This window comes from Dipodomys merriami, unplaced genomic scaffold, assembly GCF_024711535.1.
Source record: "Dipodomys merriami isolate MVZ:Mamm:240054 unplaced genomic scaffold, mDipMer1.0.p SCAF_2, whole genome shotgun sequence".
Classification (NCBI taxonomy): domain Eukaryota; kingdom Metazoa; phylum Chordata; class Mammalia; order Rodentia; family Heteromyidae; genus Dipodomys; species Dipodomys merriami.
The window spans coordinates 120,770,879-120,790,701 of NW_027203381.1; the positions used below are offsets into that span (position 1 = coordinate 120,770,879).

Here is a 19,823-nt window from a genome sequence, read left to right on the forward strand (position 1 = left end):
GGCAGGCCGATCTTTCTTAAGTGGATGCTGGAGTCAGACCCAGGCCTCGGGGCCCCGGCCCGGCCCCTCCCCCTCCCCGACCGTGAGGTCGCCTCGTGTCGCGGCTCCGCACCAGCCTAGCCGGGCTTCCGGTGCCACCACCCAGGGCGCCCGGGGGGGGGGAGGTGGGAGGGGGAGGGACGCGCGCTCCCGGGGAGAGGTGCGCGCGCCTGGGGAGGGGAGGGGAGAGGGGCGCGCTCCCGGAGAGGGGAGGGAGAAGGGTGCGCGCTCCCGGGGAGGGGAGGGAGAAGGGTGCGCGCTCCCGGGGAGGGGAGGGAGAGGGGTGCGCGCTCCCGGGGAGGGGAGGGAGAGGGGTGCGCGCTCCCGGGGAGGGGAGGGAGAGGGGTGCGCGCGCCCGGCCGGGGGCGAGGGGAGCTCCGGGTCTGCGGAGCCACTCGTGGGGCCGCGGCGACCCCCTCCCCGGGCCCGGCTGCCGGCCCCGTCTCCGCTCGGCCTCGGGCACCAGCGAGTCGTCCCGCTGCACCGGCCCGAGGACCGAGGCGGAACTAGGGATGAATGAATGAGTGAGCGGCGGGCGGGGTCGGTCCCGCGCTTCCCTGCCCGGAGGGCGTGGCCGGGCGGGGGCGTGGCCACCCCGGGCCCCGCCCCGCCCCGCCCCGCCCCGCGACGCGCGGACTCGCGGGTTCGCAGCCGCCGGCTGAGGTCAGAGGAGGCGGGCGGCGCGTCCGAGCCGGGCGCCTGCGCGAGCCGGGGCCGCGCGCGGACGCAGCAGCCGCGGGGCCGGGCGCCGGGAGCCCGGGGAGGCGAGCGAGCCAGCAGCGGCCGAGCCGGCGACAGCCGCGGCCCCGCGCCGCGCGGCCCGGCCGGCATGGAGCCGGAGTGCCGCGTGCTCTCCATCCAGAGCCACGTCGTCCGCGGCTACGTGGGCAACCGGGCGGCCACGTTCCCGCTGCAGGTACGCGCGCCGCGCCTTACGTAACCCGCCCCGGCCCGAGCCGTGACCTTGGCGCGGCCCAGCGCTCCCGCCGGGCCGCAGACCCCGGGGGGGTGGGGGGGGCGCAGACCCCGGGGTGGGGGGACGCAGACCCCGGGGGGGTGGAGGGCGCAGACTCCGGGGGGACGGAGCCGGGCCGGCGACCCCACGGGCGCGGGGGGCGCAGACCCCGGGGTGGGGGGGGTGCAGACCCCGGGGGAGTTGGGGGGGGACACAGACCCCGGGGGGGGTGGAGGGACGGAGCCGGGCCGGCGACCCCACGGGGGCGGGGGCGCAGACCCCGGGGTGGAGGGGTGGGCGCAGACCCCGGGGGGGGACGGAGCCGGGCCAGCGACCCCGGGGGGGTGGGCGCAGACCCTGAGGTGGGGTTGGGGGGTTCAGACCGGGGGAGGCGGGGGGACCCGCCCCGCGGCCGGGGAGGACCCGAGGCCGCCCCGGCGCGCTCACCTGCGGGGCCCAGGTTCGGCCGCGTCCCTCCCACCCCGGGGCGGGGGGCGGGGAACGGGACCCGCTCGGCCGACGGTTCTTGGGGGCGGTCGGTGGGGCAACGGTGCAGCCCCCAGCATCCTGCCAGGTGGCTCCATCCTTTCTGGGCCGCGGATCCTCCCTTCTGCCCAAGGCCGAGAACGGCCTCGGGGCGGTGGCTGGGGGCCGGGCCCGGGCCGAGGCTGGCTGGGGCTCCGTGGGCCTTGAGGCCAGGACAGGACCTGGAGTAGGCGGTGTCCCTTGCCTGGCTGGCTAGCGGGAAGCCTGGCTGGGCCTGGCTATCTGGTGGCAGGGTCCTCGAGCAGGGGAGGGGAGGCCGCCGGTGTGGCTGGGCCTGGACCCCTGTTCCACATGCCCCATTGCTGAGCCCCGCCCAGGAGAGGTGAGGAGGGCCCACCTGGCACGGTGGCCCCGGAGGAAGGACGGGGGCTGAGTCTGAGCAGAGTCTGAGGGCTTGTCCTGTGGCTGACACACCTGGCAGTAGAGCACAGAGATGTGGGTGGAAAGTCCAAAGGTGCAGGGGGACAGGGAGGGGAGTGGGGAGTGTCTGGCAGGGTCACTAAGGTGAGGGTCCCAGGGTCCAAGGGTCCCGGAGCAGTACAGCCTGAGCAGGCCTCCGGTCTTGGGCCGAGGCACAGTGCTCCTGAGGCCTCTGTCCTGGCCCTCCTCCCCACACCACTCCTGCCCTCCTCTTCCTCCTTCACTGGATAAACTGTCCCCTCCTCCACTTCCCTGGAAGCTCCTGGCAGGATCCTCTGTTCCTAAATTACCAGGCACCTGCTCTCAGCTTCCACCCCAAGAATGAAGACAGGGTGTCCAGCTGTTCGAGGGAAGGGGGCTCCCCAGCCCCATCTGGGGAGGTGGGTGCCTCTTAGGAACAAGGCTTCTACGGGCTAGAGTAGGCCTCTCCTCGAAGGTCCAGAGCTTCTAGTGGGGACCTCGGTGTGGGGGTGGGTTAGTTCACTTTTTGTTGTTGTTGTTGGTGGTGGTGGTCATGGGGCTTGAACTCTGGGCCTGGGCACTGTCCCTCAGCCCTTCAGCTCAAGGCTAGCACTCTACCACTTGAACCACAGCACCACTTACGGTTTTCTGGTGGTTAATAAGAGTCTCACAGACTTTTGTGCCGGGGCTGGTTTTGAACCATGACCCACAGATCTCAGCCTCCTGAGTAGCTAGGATTACAGGCATGAGTCACAGGCGCCTGGCCCCAAGCTTATATTCTTAATTTTGATTCACACTGTACACCATGGACATCTCAAGTCTTGTCTACATAGCTGAATATGAGGAAAGAAAAGGTAGAAAAGGGCCCCAAAGGTTTTTTCCTAACATTGCTCTGGGAGACCAGGGATGAGAGGTCGCTTGTGAGTGTCCCGAGGTGATGTCATGAGGTGAGCATCCTCTTGTCCTGGAACTCCAGCTGGGGATTGGAGAGTGCAGAGGAGTCCCATCCTTAGTCCTGGGTGTGGCAGGTGCCCGTGGCTCGGGAGGGTGGATGGCTCTGGCATGGAACAGATTCGCGTCTCAGGACAGTTGGCCCCGGTCTCCTGCTCATTGCTCCAGCCCAGCAAGCCTCACTGTTTGTTTGTTTGTTTTTTTGGGGGGGGCCAGTCGTGGGGCCTGAACTCTGGGCCTGGGCACTGTCCCTCAGCTCTTCAGCTCAAGGCGAGCGCTCTACCACTTGAGCCACAGCACCACTTCTGGCTTTTTTCTTTTTGCTTTTGTGGTGCTGGGGAATCGAACCCAGGGCCTCAGGCATGCAAGGCAAGCGCTCTGCCACTGAGCCACCTTCCCAGCCCCATGCCTCACTGTTTTTGTGCAGCCTCCTTCCCTGGGCCAAGAAAAATGTACAAAGAGAAGATTGCAGAACGTTCACACTGTTTTGGGTTTTTTGTTTCTGGGCATTTTAGTATTGAGGGGAACCTCTGCATCTGATCAGAGCTGGCAGGCGGCGGCAGGCAGGTGGCGGGGGGGGGGGGGGGGGGGGGGGGGAGGGGGAGGGCGTGAGGCTGAGGCGCAGGCGCGCGGTGGGGCATGCTGTGGTCTTCATGGCCTCCTTCCCTGTCCCGCAGACGGGGCTGAATCCAGGACACCAACTAGCTTCTGAGTGCAAGGACCTCCAGCTGTTCTGGGCCTGCATAGTAGAGTGTAGAAAAACAGGGCTGAAGCCAAGAAGCCCTGCTGCCTCCCCTCCCAGACTCCACCAGGCTCTTATTTTTTTTTCAGTCTTTTATTTTTTGTGTTTTGGAACTAGGGCTTGAACTCAGTTCAGGGCCTTTTGATGTCAAAGTCTCTCGGATCTGACTGCCGGACTTGTTCAAGTCGCTAAGATTATAGCCACGAACCACTACAACCCACATTCCCCCTCTCGTTTGTCTGCCATGCTGGAGATTAAGCCCACTGCCTCTTTGCCATTAGCTGCACGGTCCTCTCGCCCACTTCCGGAAATGAGTCCTCCAGGACTGGGCTTTGAATCTCCTGAGTCTCGTGGGTGTCTGCAGAGCCTTGCGGGTGTGTTGACTCTGCAGCTCCTGCGTGTGCAGCCCCCTGCCCTGTGGCAGAGATGGCAGGGTGCCCAGGGCAGCCCCCAGCCCTGCTTGTGCTCTGTGGCTTGCCAGGGTGGTAAGGATATGGAGGAACAAACTCGGGACCTGTTAGAATGTCACCACCGTGCTGCAGACCGGCTGCCTTCAAACACAGTTATTCTCTGCTCATCTGAGACCCCAAGTCTGGGACCTGGGGTTCAGCAGCGCCCTGCTTCCTCCAGAGGCCAATCCTTCCTGCCTCTTCCCGCTTCTGGTAGTCCCTGGCCGTCCCCAGGCTCCTAGCTGCGTGGCTCCTCTCTGCCACTTGACCTGCTCCCGTCTGCCTGCCTTCTGCCCTTGCTCCTAAGGCTTCTTGTCACGAAATCCAGGGTCTACACAGAAAATCCAGGACAATCTCATCTTGAAATCTTTATTAACTTATTTGCAGCCACAAAGATCTTTTCTTTTTTTTTTTGTCAGGTCGTGGGGCCTGAACTCTGGGCCTGGGCGCTGTCCCTCAGCTCTTCAGCTCAAGGCGAGCGCTCTACCACTTGAGCCACAGCACCACTTCCGGCTTTTTTCTTTTTTGCTTATGTGGTGCTAAGGAATCGATCCCAGGGCCTCAGGCATGCAAGGCAAGCGCTCTACCACTGAGCCACCTTCCCAGCCCCACAAAGATCTTTTCTCCAAATACAGGCATGTTTACGAGTTCCCTGGGCAGGCCTGCCATGTCCGCTGTGGGTCAGAAGAGCCTTCAGAGAAGGTCGACAGTGGCCCAGTGTAGGGTGCAGTGAGAGCCTGGGTCTGGTGACCTCAGGGTGACTATTCTGGAGGGGAGGGGCAGCCTGGCTGTCCGTCTTGCCGTGGCTCCTGGGCCTCCAGCCAAGCTGGGTCTCCTGAGCATGGTCATGGGCCTCCGTGCCAGCGTCTGTCCTCTGGGGCAGATGAACCAGACCTGTGCCTTCAGCTGGGTAGGTGGCCTGGGCCTGTGGACCTCTGGAGCCGCTGCCCCGGGCGCAGGCGTCTGAGACATGTGTGACTTCCATGATGGCGGTGGAGGTGAAGAGGGCCCTCGGGGAGTGACGGGTGCCACACGCTCACCCACCGTGCTCCACCAACAGTGACTTTGGGAGTCTGACCTCAAAATCGAAACAGCAGGGCCACACCATGGGACACCCCTGCCGTACTGGCCCCCGGAGGCTATAGGGTGGATAGATAGCTTGGTTGGTTTAGGGCCTGTGGTCCAGACGGTGGTCCAGGCCTGGAAACATTGATCTGGTTTAGACTCTCCTTTGAGAAGGAACAAAACTGCTTCTACCCTTGACCTTTCCAACTCTGAGCTGGAAGTGGCATTTGTCTTGTGGCTCCTTGAGTTTGGGGTGAAGTTCTGTTTGTACTCTTTAGCTGCTAAGGAGAGTGTTTGAATCTTATTTTTCTCATCTGCTTCCCCTTCCTCTGGCCTGGGCCGTGTCTGTGTCTGTGTCTGTGTCTGTGTCTGTGTTGTGTCTGTGTGTGTAATCACGAATATGAGCACGCATGTGCGTGAGTACTGGTGAGCATGTGTACGTGTGTGGCTGTATGTAAACGTGACTGGACATAAATGTGGGTGAGCGTGTGTCCTGTGTGAGTGTGCAAGTATGACTGGCAGTGCATACGTGTGGTGGGCACTGTGCATGCGCCGTTGTGTGTGCAAGCCTGAGTGTGTGCACGCTTCACGTCAGCGTGCGTGAGCATTGTACAGGTGTAGTGACGTGGTGCTTGTCACTCTGCCCACGCTCGGCGTGCGGTGGAGGTGGTGAGGGCTACGCCTGCAGAGCCGCGTGCTCGGCCTGCTGACGGCCGTGTGCAGCCATGTGTGGCCTGCGTGCACCTCGCGAAGCCTCTGGTGTGCGGTCCTGGGCAGTCCAAGAGTGGGTGGGGGCGTCCACTCCCCCTCTCCAGGAAGCAGAGGTGGTGAGGAGGGCCAGCCACAGCACAGTGCCCAGGCCTCCGGCCCCTCCCTGTTCCCGGCTACCCTGGGCCCCATGGGATTCCAAGCTGGGGCCAGCCTGTGCACCCTGCGCCTGTCCTTCCCGGGAGGGCTGCCCTCGCCCTCCTGTCCCATCCCCTTTCTCGGGAAAGCCATCTCCTCGACAACTCCACTGAGGAAGCTGTGGAGGGGTCAGGCCAGCCCTCCTGGCCAGCTTCTGAGATGGCGAGGCTCCAGGGGACCCCAGCTCCTGGCGGGATGCCTGCCGAGGGATAGGAGGGGGACTCACATGGGGGTGGCTCCCCGCCCCGGGCGCCGCCCCGCAGCCCCCACGCAGCTGTTTGCCCTGAAGCACAGGACCTGGACAGGATCTGGCTGGGCAGCTGACCAGCCTGGCTGTCCGTGACCCTCTGTAGCCTGGAGAGTCTGCAGAAGGCCTGACCATGGTCGCAGCTGCCCACGGCCGGGAGCGGGGCAGGACCCCTCCCTTAGGCGTGGCGGAGCAGACCCCGCAGCTCTGCTCAGCAGCTGGGAGCGGCCTGCCTGGCCCTGCCTCCTGACAGCGAGTGCGTGGGTCAGAAGAGGCCCGGGTGCACACGTGGGGTGAGCCACGCGTGGAGGCCGTGTCTAGGTGGAAGTGCGCCTTGGAGCTCAGGTGTGGGAAGAGGCGGATTGTAGAGCTGCCGGTGCCGTGGCTGGAGGCGGCGGGAGGGGCTGGGGCCCTGAGCTTGCCTGCGGTGCTGCCCAGCACATCCCAAATGCCCACTGGCCTCCTGTGGAGGAGACTAAAGCGGAAGCCAGGGTGCGATGCTCCCGGGTGGGGACCCCTCCGGGATCACGTCCAGACCTCCTCTCTGCCCCTGGATGCTTCGAGCAAGGGTGGCCTGGCTGGGTGGAGGAACCATACTGGAATATTCCAGAGCTCTCCCACTCCAGCTGTTGAGTCACTCGGCCTCCCCCAGTTGGGAGGATCCTCAGCCTCGGATGCTCGGATGCTCTGTGCAGGGGCTGATGATGCGCTAGGCAGGCGGGCGGACTCCGCTGGGGACGGGAGAGGGGGGCGGCGGCTGCAGGGCGCGCGGGAGGAAGGGGGTGGCAGGAGAAGGAGGGGTGGAGAGCTTCCCGCGTCCCTGCTTCTGCTCCGCCCCTGGGCCTCCTGCTTCCCTGGGCTCCTCCTGTTTCCCTGGGCTCCTCCTGCACAAAGGCAGGGGCCAGGAGCTTTTCCTGTTGTCACTCTGCCTCTGCTTTGACCACCTGGGGTGCTGCAGGCTGAGCGGCTTCCTTCCTCTGAGAGGCGTTTTCTAGGTGCATTCTCCTAGGGTCTGACTCCTCCCATACCGCCACCCCCACTCATGCCTCTTGCCAGGCAATCTTCAGGGGGGAGGCACAGGCCAAGACCCAGGAATGGCTCCCAGTTCACGGCTGTCACCCAGCAGCGCCTGGGTGCACCTCTCAGCAGGGCAGCCTCTGGCTGTCGTGGACAGCTGAGATCTACCTAGCCCACGTGGGGCCTGAACTCCGGGCCTGGGCGCTGTCCCTGAGCTCTTCAGCTCAAGGCTAGTGCTCTCCCACTTGAGCCACAGTGCCACTTCTGTTTTTCTGGTGGTTAATTGGAGGTTAAGAGTGGGGAGGGGTGGTGCTGGGAAGGTGGCTCAGTGGTAGAGCGCTTGCCTCGCATGCATGAGGCCCTGGGTTCCATTCCTCATTACCACATAAGTAGAAAAAGCTGGAAATGGCGCTGTGGGTCAAATAGTAGAGTGCTAGCCTTGAGCTAAAGAGCTGAGGGACAGTGCCCAGGCTAGAGTTCAGGCCCCACAACCAAAAAAAAGAAAAAAAAAGGTCTCATGGCCATGGCCATTCCTGCCAGGGCTGGCTTTGTCTTTTTTTTTTTTTTGGTCCGGTCGTGGGGCCTGAACTCTGGGCCTGGGCGCTATCCCTCAGCTCTTCAGCTCAAGGCTAGCGCTCTACCACTTGAGCCACAGCGCCACTTCGGCTTTTTTCTTTTTGCTTATGTGGTGCTGGGGAATCGAACCCAGGGCCTCAGGCATGCAAGGCAAGCACTCTACCGCTGAGCCACCTTCCCAGCTCCCCAGGGCTGGCTTTGAACCACGATCCTCTGATCTCAGCCTCCTGTGCTGCTAGGATTACAGGCGTGAGCCACCGGCGTCTGGCTCCAGCAGACTTCTTGACTGGGGCACCCATTGTTCTGTAGTAAGTATGGCCTGAGGGTCTTGGCCGGGCTTGGCATGCATTCAGGCCTGTGGGCAGTGGGGAGCCCTGAGCCCCAAGAACCCTACATAGGGCCGGGAACAGTACAGCGGAAGTCAGAGGCAAGGTTTCCTTTCCCTCCCTCTCTTCTGCTCCCACTTCCATTTTTTCTGAGACCGGGTCTCAGAATTTAACCCAGGCTGGCTCTGAATTCATGATCCTGCCGCCCCCATCTCCTGAGCATTGGCATTATGGGTGAGCACCACCACACCCAGCTCCAAGACAAAGTGTTTAGTAGGGTGTGGAGCTCTGAAAGGATGCAGTGCCCCTGGGCCTGTAGGGAATGTGGAGACAGGATCCAAGATGCCAGGCAGATGAGAAGGGAGGATCTCACGAGAGCGTTGAGACAGGTAGTAGTGGTCTGGGAGCCTGACTGACTGCAGATGGGGAACCCGTGGAGATGAGGGTGGGTCAGGCAGGGCGGCTGCCTCCTGGGCTGAGAGGAGGAGCGGGGAGGGCACAGAGGCCCAGCTTTTGGGAGGTGTAGAAAGTGAGTAGCAAGCTGGGGGCCGGTGGCTCACGCCGGTCACCCTAGCTACTCAGGAGGCTGAGATCTGAGGATCTCGGTTCAAAGCCAGCCCAGGCAGGAAAGTCCATGAAACTCTTACCTCCAATAAACCACCAGAAAACCGGAAATGGTGCTGTGGCTCAAGTGGTAGAGCGCTCGCCTTGAGCTGAAGAGTGCAGGGACAGCGCCCAGGCCCAGAGTTCAAGCCCCTTGACAGACAAAAAAAAAAAAGAAAAGAAAAGAAAGTGAGCAGCATCTGTGAGGCCCCAGCGTGGGATTCGTGCTCAGGGTGCTGTGCTGTTAGTGGGCGCTGACAGGGGTCTGGGCCTCATTGCACTGCAGCGGGAGCCTCAGAGCCGGGGTGAGGTGCAGCTGGACTGGATGGAGCCAGGAGCGGGGTGATGGTAGCGTGGAGGCCAGGTACGGAAGGGGGGTAAGTCAACCGGCAATAGGTGGCAATAGGAAGATCAGCCCACAGGCAGGGGCACGGGACAGCTGGCATATTTACCTGTCCTCTTGGCAGAACTCTGTCCTGGCCAAAACAACCAGTTCTTTTTCCTTTTTCCTTTTTTTTTTTTTTTTAAATTATTTTTTATTTATTTATTTTTTTTGGTGCTGGTGCTGGAACTTGAACTCAATGCCTAAGCTTTATACCTTAGGTTTTTCACTCAAAGCTGGTGCTTTGAGTGAAACACTGCTCCACTTCTGGCTTTTTGGTCATTAATTGAAGATCAGTCTCACAGACTTTTCTACCCAGGCTGGCTTTGAACCATGATCCTCACACCTCAGCTTCCTGAGTAGCTAGGATTACAAAGCTACTAGTACCCAGCTTTCCCTTTTCTTTCTTTCTTTCTTTCTTTCTTTCTTTCTTTCTTTCTTTCTTTCTTTCTTTCTTTTTCTTTCTCTTTTCCTTTTAGTTTTTTTTTTTTTTTTTTTTTTTTTTTTTGTGGTTAATGTGCCTTGAACTCTGGGCCTGGGCGCTATCCCTCAGCTCTTCAGCTCAGTGCAAGCACTCTACCACTTGAGCCACAGTGCCACTTCCAGTTTTCTGAGTGGTTTATTGGAGATAAGAGTGTCACATACTTTCCTGCTCCAGCTGGCTTTGAACCAGGATTCTCAGATCTCAGCCTCCTGAGTAGCTAGGATTACAGGTGTGAGCCACCAGCAGCACCCAGCTTTCTTTTTCTTTTTGGTTGGTTGTGGGGTTTGAACTCAGGGCATGGGTGCTTTCCTTGAGGTTTTTTGTTCAAGGTTAATGCTCTACCACTTTGACACAGCAGCATTTCCAGTTATCTGATGGCTAACTGGAGATAAGTCTCACAGAGGTTTTGAAACATGATCCTCAGATCTCAGCCTCCTGAGTAGCTAGGATTATAGGCGTGAGCCACAGTGCTGGGCTTCTGTCTCTGCTTCTTGAGTGCTGACATCTTGCTTACAGATATGTACCATGTGTCTGGTTATGTGGCTCTGGACCAAGAGCCTGTGGCGTGCTGGTTGTTAGGGGCAGCATGAGGGGTGGATGTTTGGTACTTGTGCCAGTTTCTGTGGCGTGGACGCTTTCACTGTGATGAGGGATGGACGTCTGGTACTTGTGCCAGTTTCTGTGGCGTGGACACTTTCACTGTGGCAGGACGGCGCTGTTGGCTTGGAGGCAATGTTCTGTCACCGCCACCATGCAGTGTCCCACCACACAGACGGAAATCTCAAGGACATAGAGAATGGAGAGGCTAGTAATTAGGAGATGGCAGGTTGGACTACTAATGATATTTGCTTTTGAAGTAATTAGAATTGTGAGTTTTATGGCTCGGTGACGCATGTAAAACTGGCCGCACAATTGCCTTCCTCACGCGGTCTCCTCCATTTCCAAGCAGCTGCCGTTCCTGAGCCCTGCTTCCTTTTCACCTTTCCAGTGTCCTCTTCTGCCCACAGCCCGAGCAGAGGCTGCTCTCAGAGGCTCCCAGGTGGAACGCGTGGGGATAACCCCGGAGGCCGGAGCGTGCTCACACCCTAGGTTTCACCCTACTGGAGGGGCACAGAGTGAGCAAGGACCCAGGGGACTACTCGTAGAGTCCTGCCTGCCACCGGGCCCCCAGGGCACTTCAGGTGATTCTCCTGCAAGACAATACACAGACTGAGCTCGTGCCCAGGTGGCCCAAGAGTGGCTTATGACTGCCAAGGGGCAGGGAGGCCTCTGCCCTGGCTACTGGGCGGCTGCTCACGTGTGTGTGTGGTGTATGTGTGTGTGTGTGTGTGTGTGTGTGTACTGGGCGGCTGCTCGTGTGTGTGTGTGTGTGTGTGTGTGTGTGTGTGTGTGTGTGTGTGTGTGTGTGTGTGTGTGTGTGTGTGTGTGTGTGGTCAGTGCCATTCTGACCTGAGCCACAACTCAAGTTTGTCTCTTTGTCCCCTGGGGGCGAGGGCAGGGGACAAGGTGTGTGAGGCAGCAGAGTGCTGGCCAAAGCTGGACGGGGTCGTTAGGAAGCAGATAGTTAATGGAGTTGGCTGTTCAGCCAGGTGTGGGAGGAGAGAAGAGGCCGTGTAAGAACACAGAGGTACCTTGGAGGTGGTAATGGATGCATCCAAGTGCCGGCTTTAACAGGTACACATGGGTGAAAGGACTCACAAGCCGCAGGCCTGTCAGGTGTGATGCAGGATTCTGGGAGGACCGGCAACACCGTAAAGAGGGTTCACCTGCCATGAGGGAGGCCCCATCCCTGCCCGGGTTCTGAAGAAGGGCACAGGGTGGGGGAAGAGGCGTTCTTCCCAAGGGAGAAGTGGATTGGGAGCCTTGTCTTCCCCCACCCTCCTCCGTTCACTCCCCCCTGCCGGTGCCCTGGGGGAGCTGCTGGTGGGCAGACAAGCCCCGTCCTGCTACCGAGTACAGGAGTGTGGGTTTTGCTAGGGACAAGAGTTCAGGGACAGCAGGCTCCTTCTGGGGCCCAGGGGCCCACCGCGGAGCTCAGCCCGGCCATGCCTTGCAAATGCGGCTTGGTGGATAAGTGGACGCTAGAAATGCTGAAACGAGCATGTGACACTTATTAATCAGCCAGGATTTGAAATGGAGATGCCGGCCCAGAGGCTCTGCGCCGTCATTAAAAGCAGAAAATAGCAACTTCCTCCTCGGGTACACTTGCCAGTTTCAGAGGATTAATTATCTACCCAAGCAGAAAGAGCAGAGCACAATATCTTGGCAGGATTTCCAAGATTTGTGCCATCATTGCTTTATAGACCTGTTTCATCAGACTTGAGTGGAGTTGAAGGAGTTCATGATATTGTGAGTGGTATGGGGTGAAGAAATAAAAGCCATTTGTACACATTTGGCTTCAGAGCTAGTTTGTATTCTGTTACTATGGTCATAATACCGCTGTAACATTTTTTTTTTTTTTTTTTTTTTTTTTTTTTTTTTGTCGGTCGTGGGGCTTGAACTCTGGGCCTGGGCGTTGTCCCTCAGCTCTTCAGCTCAAGGCGAGCGCTCTACCACTTGAGCTACAGCGCCACTTCCGGTTTTCTGGTGGTTTATTGGAGATAGGAGTCTCACGGTCTTTCTTGCCCGGGCTGGCTTTGAACCGCGATCCTCAGATCTCAGCCTCCTGAGTAGCTAGGATTACAGGCGTGAGCCACCAGCGCCCGGCCCCGCTGTAACATTTTTGAACACAAATCCTAAGCAAACAGCTCCATGAAGTAGCGCAGAGTAGACACCACGAGGCAGAGTCCAATGTGACCAGCTCTGGGTCAGCTGCCTTCCTGCCACCACGCCAGATTTTGTGTGTGTGTGTGTGTGTCTGTCTGTCTGTCTGTCTGTCTGTCTGTGTGTCGTGGGGGAGGGGGGGTGGCCCTGGGGCTGGGCCTCAGCTCCTCGGGCGCTGTGTCTGTGCATTCTGCTTAAGACTTGCACTGCCAATTGAGCCACAGCTTCACTTCTGGCTTTTTGGTGTCTCGCAGACTTTCCTGCCCAGGCTGGCTTTGAACCTTGATGCTCAGATCTCAGCCTCCTGAGTAGCTAGGATGACAGGTGTGAGTGCTGGCGCCCAGCTTGCCATACCAGATGCCATCTTGTCGTCCCACCGTCTCTCCTTCTGTGCCTCGCTCTGTCCCGTGACCTCCGGCCCTGCCGCGTCTTGCTCTGCCTCTCTGCCCCATCTGGGAAGCTGTGGGGTGAGGTGGCTCACTTCCTCTCCACCCCTGGCTAGGCCTCCAGAACTGTGTGCTGTGAAGGCCTCTTTTCTGCTTCCCCGAGCTCCTTGCCATCTCTCACCTTGCTTCCTTGCTTCCTGTCCCGGGTTTTCAGGGGAGGGTCTCAGTTCCTTCCTGCCTCCTGGTGGTCCTGATGTTGGTCTTACCAGACTTTCTAGCTCCTCCCCTCCTCCCCGCCCCACACCCCGTGGGCACGTCTTCTCTAGCAGCAGTGGATGGAATGAGTGACCGTTGGACCCTGGGACCCTGACTCCCACGCCGTGCCTGTCGGTGCCTGTCACACACGGTTGAGCTCTGCGCTGCTGCCCTTGGATGGCCCGGGCTGTGGAGTGAACTTCGCCTTGCTGGGGGGAGGCAGGGACAGGCGACCCTTCGCCCCCCAGGGGAGGGTTAGGCTTGGGCATGGCCATTGGCAGAATGGGGAGCAGTGCAGATGGAGAAAGGAGGTCCTTCCTGGGACGGAGCCGGGTGAGGGGCCAGCTTCCAGAAAGGTGGTGGGAGCGGGGGGCAGGACGTCATGTGATGGTGGCAGCAACTCTGGGGGAGGATGGCCGCTGGGCCAGAGATGGCAGGACGCAGTGAGTGGAGGGGGGCCCGGGAGGTGGCGGGCTGGTTCACACCGGTCCAGGTGGCCGGGCGTGTACGGGGCAGCCCTCAGTGAATGCCACGCCCCGCTGAGTCTCCCTGGTGGGGCCAGGGCGCTCGGTCCCCACGTCAGGTCCCATGTGGGGCCTTGCCTGTGGCTCTCGGCGGGGGGCAGGTCTGGGCTCAGTGTCAGGACAGATCCTGGGGGAGCCCATTGATGGCCCCCGACCTCGTGCGGGGCGATGGCGTCCTCCAGGGCTTGGGCGCGCTCCCTCCTGCATCGCCGGCTGTCCTCCGTTCTCCTGAGAGTGCATGAGCACTCCGCGCCACGCGCTGGGCCCCCCTCTGGCTTCCGAAGAGCCCTCCTGACCGTGGGCCCTCACACGGGGTCCAGGACCCGGGGCTGGAGGTTTTGCTGTGGGCTGTGGGGGTCTGGGGGCTGCTGGAGTGGCACCCTGGGCCGTGTGGCGGGCCTGGCAGGCCTCGTCCCCACCACGCTCTCCTGGTGGAATGGGCAAGTGGCCGGCCCGCAGCCTCCCAGGGGCAGTGGGAGCAGCTGCCCCCGACGGAGGGACATGAGGATGGGGCGAGAGCTGCCACGCTCCAGCCCGCCACGGAAGGAAGGAGATAGGATCTGTAACTCTGAATCTCGTCCTGTCCGCTGCCTTGTGCACTGAGTGAACGGCTGAAGCTGGGGCTCCCCAGCGGCGGAGCCCCGCCCTCCCGCAACCCCAGCCGCCCACCAGGGCCACTGAGAGGCTGGCTCAGTGGCAGGCCTTTGGCAGCCCTGCTGGTTTCCAGGGAGACCTCAGGCCCTGGAGTGGGGCCGGCTTCCTCCCAGCTGACCCAGGAGGAGGTGGGGCTGGCCGCCTGCTGCCCAGCTGCGCGTTGCAACCCAGTGTGTGCTTGCAACATCAGCGGCCCAAGGCCTGGCTCAGTGAGTCTGGACAATCATGACGTTATTTCCTGGAGCACTTCAACTTGATGGGGTCTCCAGAACCATCCATGAACCCTCAGTGAATCCCAGAAAGCTGGGCCAGGGCTCTGTGTGGCCCCTTGGGCTGGTTCCTCCCTACATAAAGAACAGGGGGGACACCCAGGCAGTACAAGTGTCCAGTGGCCTGGGGGGGGACTTCCTGTTTCAGTGTACCGGCCAAGAGTCTGTGCTGCCCCTCCCCCAGCTGGTGCCCAGGCATCTCTGGGCACCTGCAGTGAGTTTGTGGGCAGCAGATCAGAGCTCTTATTCCTGTCCCTGCCATTTGTCTGCAGGTTTTGGGATTTGAAATCGATGCAGTGAACTCTGTCCAGTTTTCAAACCACACAGGTAAGGCCTTGGGGCAGCAGTAGGGCAGGACTGAGACGGCGTTGGGAGCCGTGCTGCCAGCAGCCGGCAGCCAGGGATTTGTGTGCTTGCTCCACCACACTGCATGCCGCGGTGCGTGGCTCTGGGTCACCTGTGGGGCGTGGACTCTGGGGTGTGGATCTCTGCTGCGCTGCTCTGGAGCTGTGTGACTCAGGACAAGTGTCGGGACCTCTCTGCCTCCGTTTGCTCTTCGGCAAAGCAGAGTGGACACCCCACACCTGTGGAAGGTCGTGGGTTCAGCAGGTAGACCTCACAGAGTGCTGGCGATGCAGAGCTGCATCCCATGGTGAGCCCTGTGACGCGCCCGCCACACCCAGGGTGACACGTGGGCCTGGGCACAGTCCCCCACAGTCATCCCCTGGTGAGCTGGTAGCTGGCTCCTGACACCAGTGCCATGGGGAGGGGGCTTGCGTGTGACCATCTGGCCCCTGGGGACCCCAGGACCTGCTGCTCAGCACTGAGGGCAAGGGACTCAGAAGCCCTGGAGTTTCCAGGGCGAGGGTTGGTTCCCCTGCCCGCCCCACGGCCTGCGGAGCCCACTGCACGTGGACTGCAGCCAGGCCCCTGTGGCAGGAGAGCAAAGCCCCTGCAGCTCCCTGCAGCCCTGTCCTGTCCTGACATTCTCCCGAACCTGAGGAATCGGAGCAGCCACAGCCTGCTGCGGGCCTTCCAGTGGTTTCTCATGTGTGCGTTTCTTGGAGGAGGCTACGCGTGGCATACGTGAGGAGAGTGCGGGCGGCCCTGGTGCGGGTTCGGGGTGCTCTGATGAGAAGTCCCAGGAGGCAGAACCTGCAGCCACCAGAACTGCTTTGCCACCATGGGTTTTTCTTTTTCTTTTTTTTTTCTGGTCAGTCGTGAGGCTTGATCTCTGGACCTAGGTGCTGTCCCTGAGCGCTTCAGCTCAAGGCAAGTGCTCTACCACTTCACAGCACCACTTCCAGTTTTCTGGTGATTCATTGGAGATAAGAGTCTCATGGACTTTCCTGGATGTTCCTGCCCAGGCTGGCTTTGAACCGTGATCCTCAGATTTCAGCCTCCCAAGTAGCTAGGATGACAGGCGTGAGCCACCAGGCCTGGCTACCACCCTGGGTTTTAGAAACATTTGCTTACATTCAAGTAAGCAGCCCACCAAGTGGCTTGAGCACTAGTGTTGGGTTGCGCGTGTTTCTGAGGACTGTATCTGCTCCCGCACTCAGGACGGGTGTGGCTTCCAGGCATTGCCTTTCGGCCCCATGAGGTCTTCTCTCTGGCTCAGGCTTTGATCTGTGACTTGCTGTCACTGCACGTTAATGAGCTTGTGGGGGAGGGGGGTGGGTCAGGGATGGGATGAGGCTCTACCTGCTGGGGCACAGTGACCTCCTTCCCCACGTCCCGTCCCGAGGACACAGGCTCCCCAGAGGTGCTGAGTACCCACTGAACTGGATTAATCCAGCAGGAGACTGCATGGGAAGGTGTAAGCCTCTCGTCCCACCAGCACCCTAGGGCAGGTCCGCTTAGACAGGTTGGGGGCCACTGAAGCACATTCCTGAATGACCTCGTGCATGCCTTGGCCAGCCCATGAAGAAAGCCATCCACCTGCCAGCCTCAGGAGCGGCAGTGTCACCGGGAGCCTGTGGCCATGCGTAACAAGGCCTGCATGACCTGTTTTCCCAACAGGCTATGCTCATTGGAAGGGCCACGTGCTGAACTCCCAGGAGCTCCACGATCTGTACGAAGGTCTGAAGCTGAACAACGTGAATAAGTATGACTACGTGCTCACAGGTGAGGGGCCCGGGCCCCAGGCCCTGGGGACCTCTCAGCCTGGGTGGGGTCAGAGCCCCCTCCATGGATTTGTGCCCGGTCCCTGCCTCCTGTGGGAAGAGGCTGTGTATGCCACCCTGATAGTCTGGAGACCTGTCACAGGGTGCCAGGCTTAGACCACGGGTGTTCCGGGGCTGCAGCCCTGAGAGGGGCAGGTGGAAAGGGCTCAAGACGGGTGACCCTTTATCACTTGGCACGAGTTTCATTTGTCATATTTCTGTGCGATCTGTGGTGTGTGTCCTGAGACTTGAACTCAGAGCCTAAGTGCTGTCCCTGGGCATTTTTGCTCAAGACTAGCACTCTACCACTTGAGCTACTCCACTTCTGGAGTTGTTAATTGGAGATAAGAGTCTCATGAGCTGGGTGCTGCTGGCTCATGCCTGTCATCCTAGCTACTCAGGAGGCAGAGATCTGAGGATCATGGTTCAAAGCCAGCCCAGGCAGGAAAATCTGTGAGACTCTTATCTCCAATTAACCACCTGAAATCCAGAAGTTGTGCTGTGACTTGAATATAGTGCTCACCTTGAGCTGAAGAGCTGAGGAACAGCACCCAGGCCCAGAGTTCAAACCCTATGACCAACAACTCCCCCCACACACACACACACAAAAAAAAGTCTCATGGACTTACTTGCTGGATATTTCTTTTTTTTTTTTTTTTTTGGATCCAGTCCTGGGGCCTGAACTCTGGGCCTGGGCGCAGTCCCTCAGCTCTTCAGCTCAAGGCTAGCACTCTACCACTTGAGACACAGTGCCACTTCCCGGCTTTTTTTCTTTTTGCTTATGTGGTGCTGAGGAATCGAACCCAGGGCCTCATGCATGCAAGGCAAGCACTCCTGAGCTGCTTTTGCTCAAGTTAGTGCTCTACCCCGTGAGCCACAACTCTTGTCTGGCTTTTTCCTGTAGTTTAGTGGAATAAGAGGCTCATGGAAGCCAGGTGCCAGTGGCTTATGCCTGTAATCCTAGTTATCTATTTAGGAGACTGAGATATGAGGATCGTGGTTCAAAGCAGCCTGGTCAGGAAAGGCCATGAGACTCTTATTTCCAATGAACCACCAGAAAACCGGAAGTGGTGCTGTAGCTCAAGTGGTAGAACCTTCACCTTGAGCTGAATAGCTGAGGGACAGCGCTCAGGCCCAGAGTTCAAGCCCTATGACCAACAACAACAACAAAAAGTCTCATGGACTTTCCTGCCCAGACTGGCTTTGAACAGTGATCCTCAGATCTCAGCCTCCTGAGTAGCTAGGACTGCAGGTGTGAGCTACTAGCGCCCAGATAAAAACAAGCAGACCCTTTACCAATCACTCATGAGTTCACTCCTTTACAACATCACCTGTCTTTTGGGAACCACTGGTCACGTGTCACAACTGTAGACTGGTTGGGCAGGCCTGCCCTGGCAGCTGGTGTCTGTCCATCTGCGTCCCTCACCTGGGCAGCCTGGTGCTGTTGCTGCTGTGGCTGTGGGAGGTGGGTGAGGACCCGTTTGGAACATGCCTGGGTTTCTCTCCCCAAGGTTACACAAGGGACAAGTCCTTCCTGGCCACTGTGGTGGACATTGTGCGGGAGCTGAAGCAGCAGAACTCCAGGCTGGTGTACGGTGAGTCCTGGACTGCTCTGAGCCCAAGGAGGGGTGGCTCCGCCCCTTCCTATCCCTGGTCACCTCCCACCTTCCTGCTCCGCCTCCCCTGACTGGGCCTCCAGGGAGGAGCCTTCCAGGCTCCACAAGGAGCTCACATGGGTGTGTGAGCCGTAGGCTACAGGTGCTGACCACATGGGCCCTTAGGGCAGGGCCAGCGTGGGGGGAGCACACGTCTGGGTTAGCCATACGTGCCAACTCTGGGGCACTGGAGCAGGAGCAGCATCGGCAGATCTGCACACGCAGCCCTCACCTGGCACAGGTCTCCTGAGCATGCAGAGGCCCGGCCTGCTGGACAGTGGCAGACCCGACCCACCCTCTGGGGACTCACACCCTCTGGGGGACTCACACCTGAACCACCTCTAGGGACTCACACCTGACCCACCCTCTGGGGGACTCACAGCCTCTGGGGGACTCACACCTGACCCACCCTCTGGGGACTCACAGCCTCTGGGGGACTCACACCCAACCCACCCTCTGGGGGACTCACACCCGACCCACCCTCTGGGGGACTCACGCCCAGCCCACCCTCTGGAGGACTCACACCCTGCCCACCCTCTGGGGACTCACCCCCAGCCCACCCTCTGGGGGAATCATACCCTGCCCACCCTCTGGGGGAATCACACCCTGCCCACCCTCTGAGGACTCACACCTGACCCACCCTCTGGGGACTCACACCCTCTGGGGGACTCACACCTGAACCACCTCTAGGGACTCACACCTGACCCACCCTCTGGGGGACTCACAGCCTCTGGGGGACTCACACCTGACCCACCCTCTGGGGGACTCACACCTGACCCACCCTCTGGGGACTCACGCCCAGCCCACCCTCTGGAGGACTCACACCCTGCCCACCCTCTGGGGACTCACGCCCAGCCCACCCTCTGGGGGACTCACACCCTGCCCACCCTCTGGGGACTCACGCCCAGCCCACCCTCTGGAGGACTCACACCCTGCCCACCCTCTGGGGACTCACACCTGACCCACCCTCTGGAGGACTAACACCTGACCCACCCTCGGAGGACTCACACCTGACCCACCCTCTGGAGGACTAACACCTGACCCACTCTCTGGGGACTCACACCCGACCCACTCTCTGGGGACACACATCCTCTGGGGGAATCACACCTGACCCACCCTCTAGGGACTCACACCTGGCCCAACCTCTGGGGAATCACACCCTGCCCACCCTCTGGGGACTCACACCCAACCCACTCTCTGGGGACACACATCCTCTGGGGGACTCACACCTGACCCATCCTCTGGGGGACTCACACCTGACCCACTCTCTGGGGACTCACACCCAACCCACTCTCTGGGGACTCACACCCAACCCACTCTGGGGGAATCACACCCTGCCCACCCTCTGGGGACTCACACCTGGCCCAACCTCTGGGGAATCACACCCTTTGGGGGCATACACCCCCTGGGGGGTTCACACCTGAAAGAATGTGCTTGCACCATGGTGGACACTGAGGCCTGGCTTCGGGGTGTGTTCAGCGAG

At 60.2% G+C, this 19,823-nt stretch overlaps 1 protein-coding gene across 1 annotated transcript in view; it reads left to right on the forward strand.

Moving 5' to 3' along the window:
• The first annotated feature begins 763 nt into the window (after positions 1 to 763).
• Positions 764 to 19,823, forward strand: part of Pdxk (pyridoxal kinase) — a 32,472-nt gene continuing 13,412 nt past the window's right edge. Inside the window, exons 1-4 of the mRNA XM_070030784.1 lie at positions 764 to 955; positions 14,793 to 14,847; positions 16,543 to 16,647; positions 18,197 to 18,280. Of these exons, the coding sequence (XP_069886885.1) occupies positions 869 to 955; positions 14,793 to 14,847; positions 16,543 to 16,647; positions 18,197 to 18,280 (331 nt within the window). The 5' untranslated portion in view covers positions 764 to 868. The remainder of the gene's footprint in view (positions 956 to 14,792; positions 14,848 to 16,542; positions 16,648 to 18,196; positions 18,281 to 19,823) is intronic.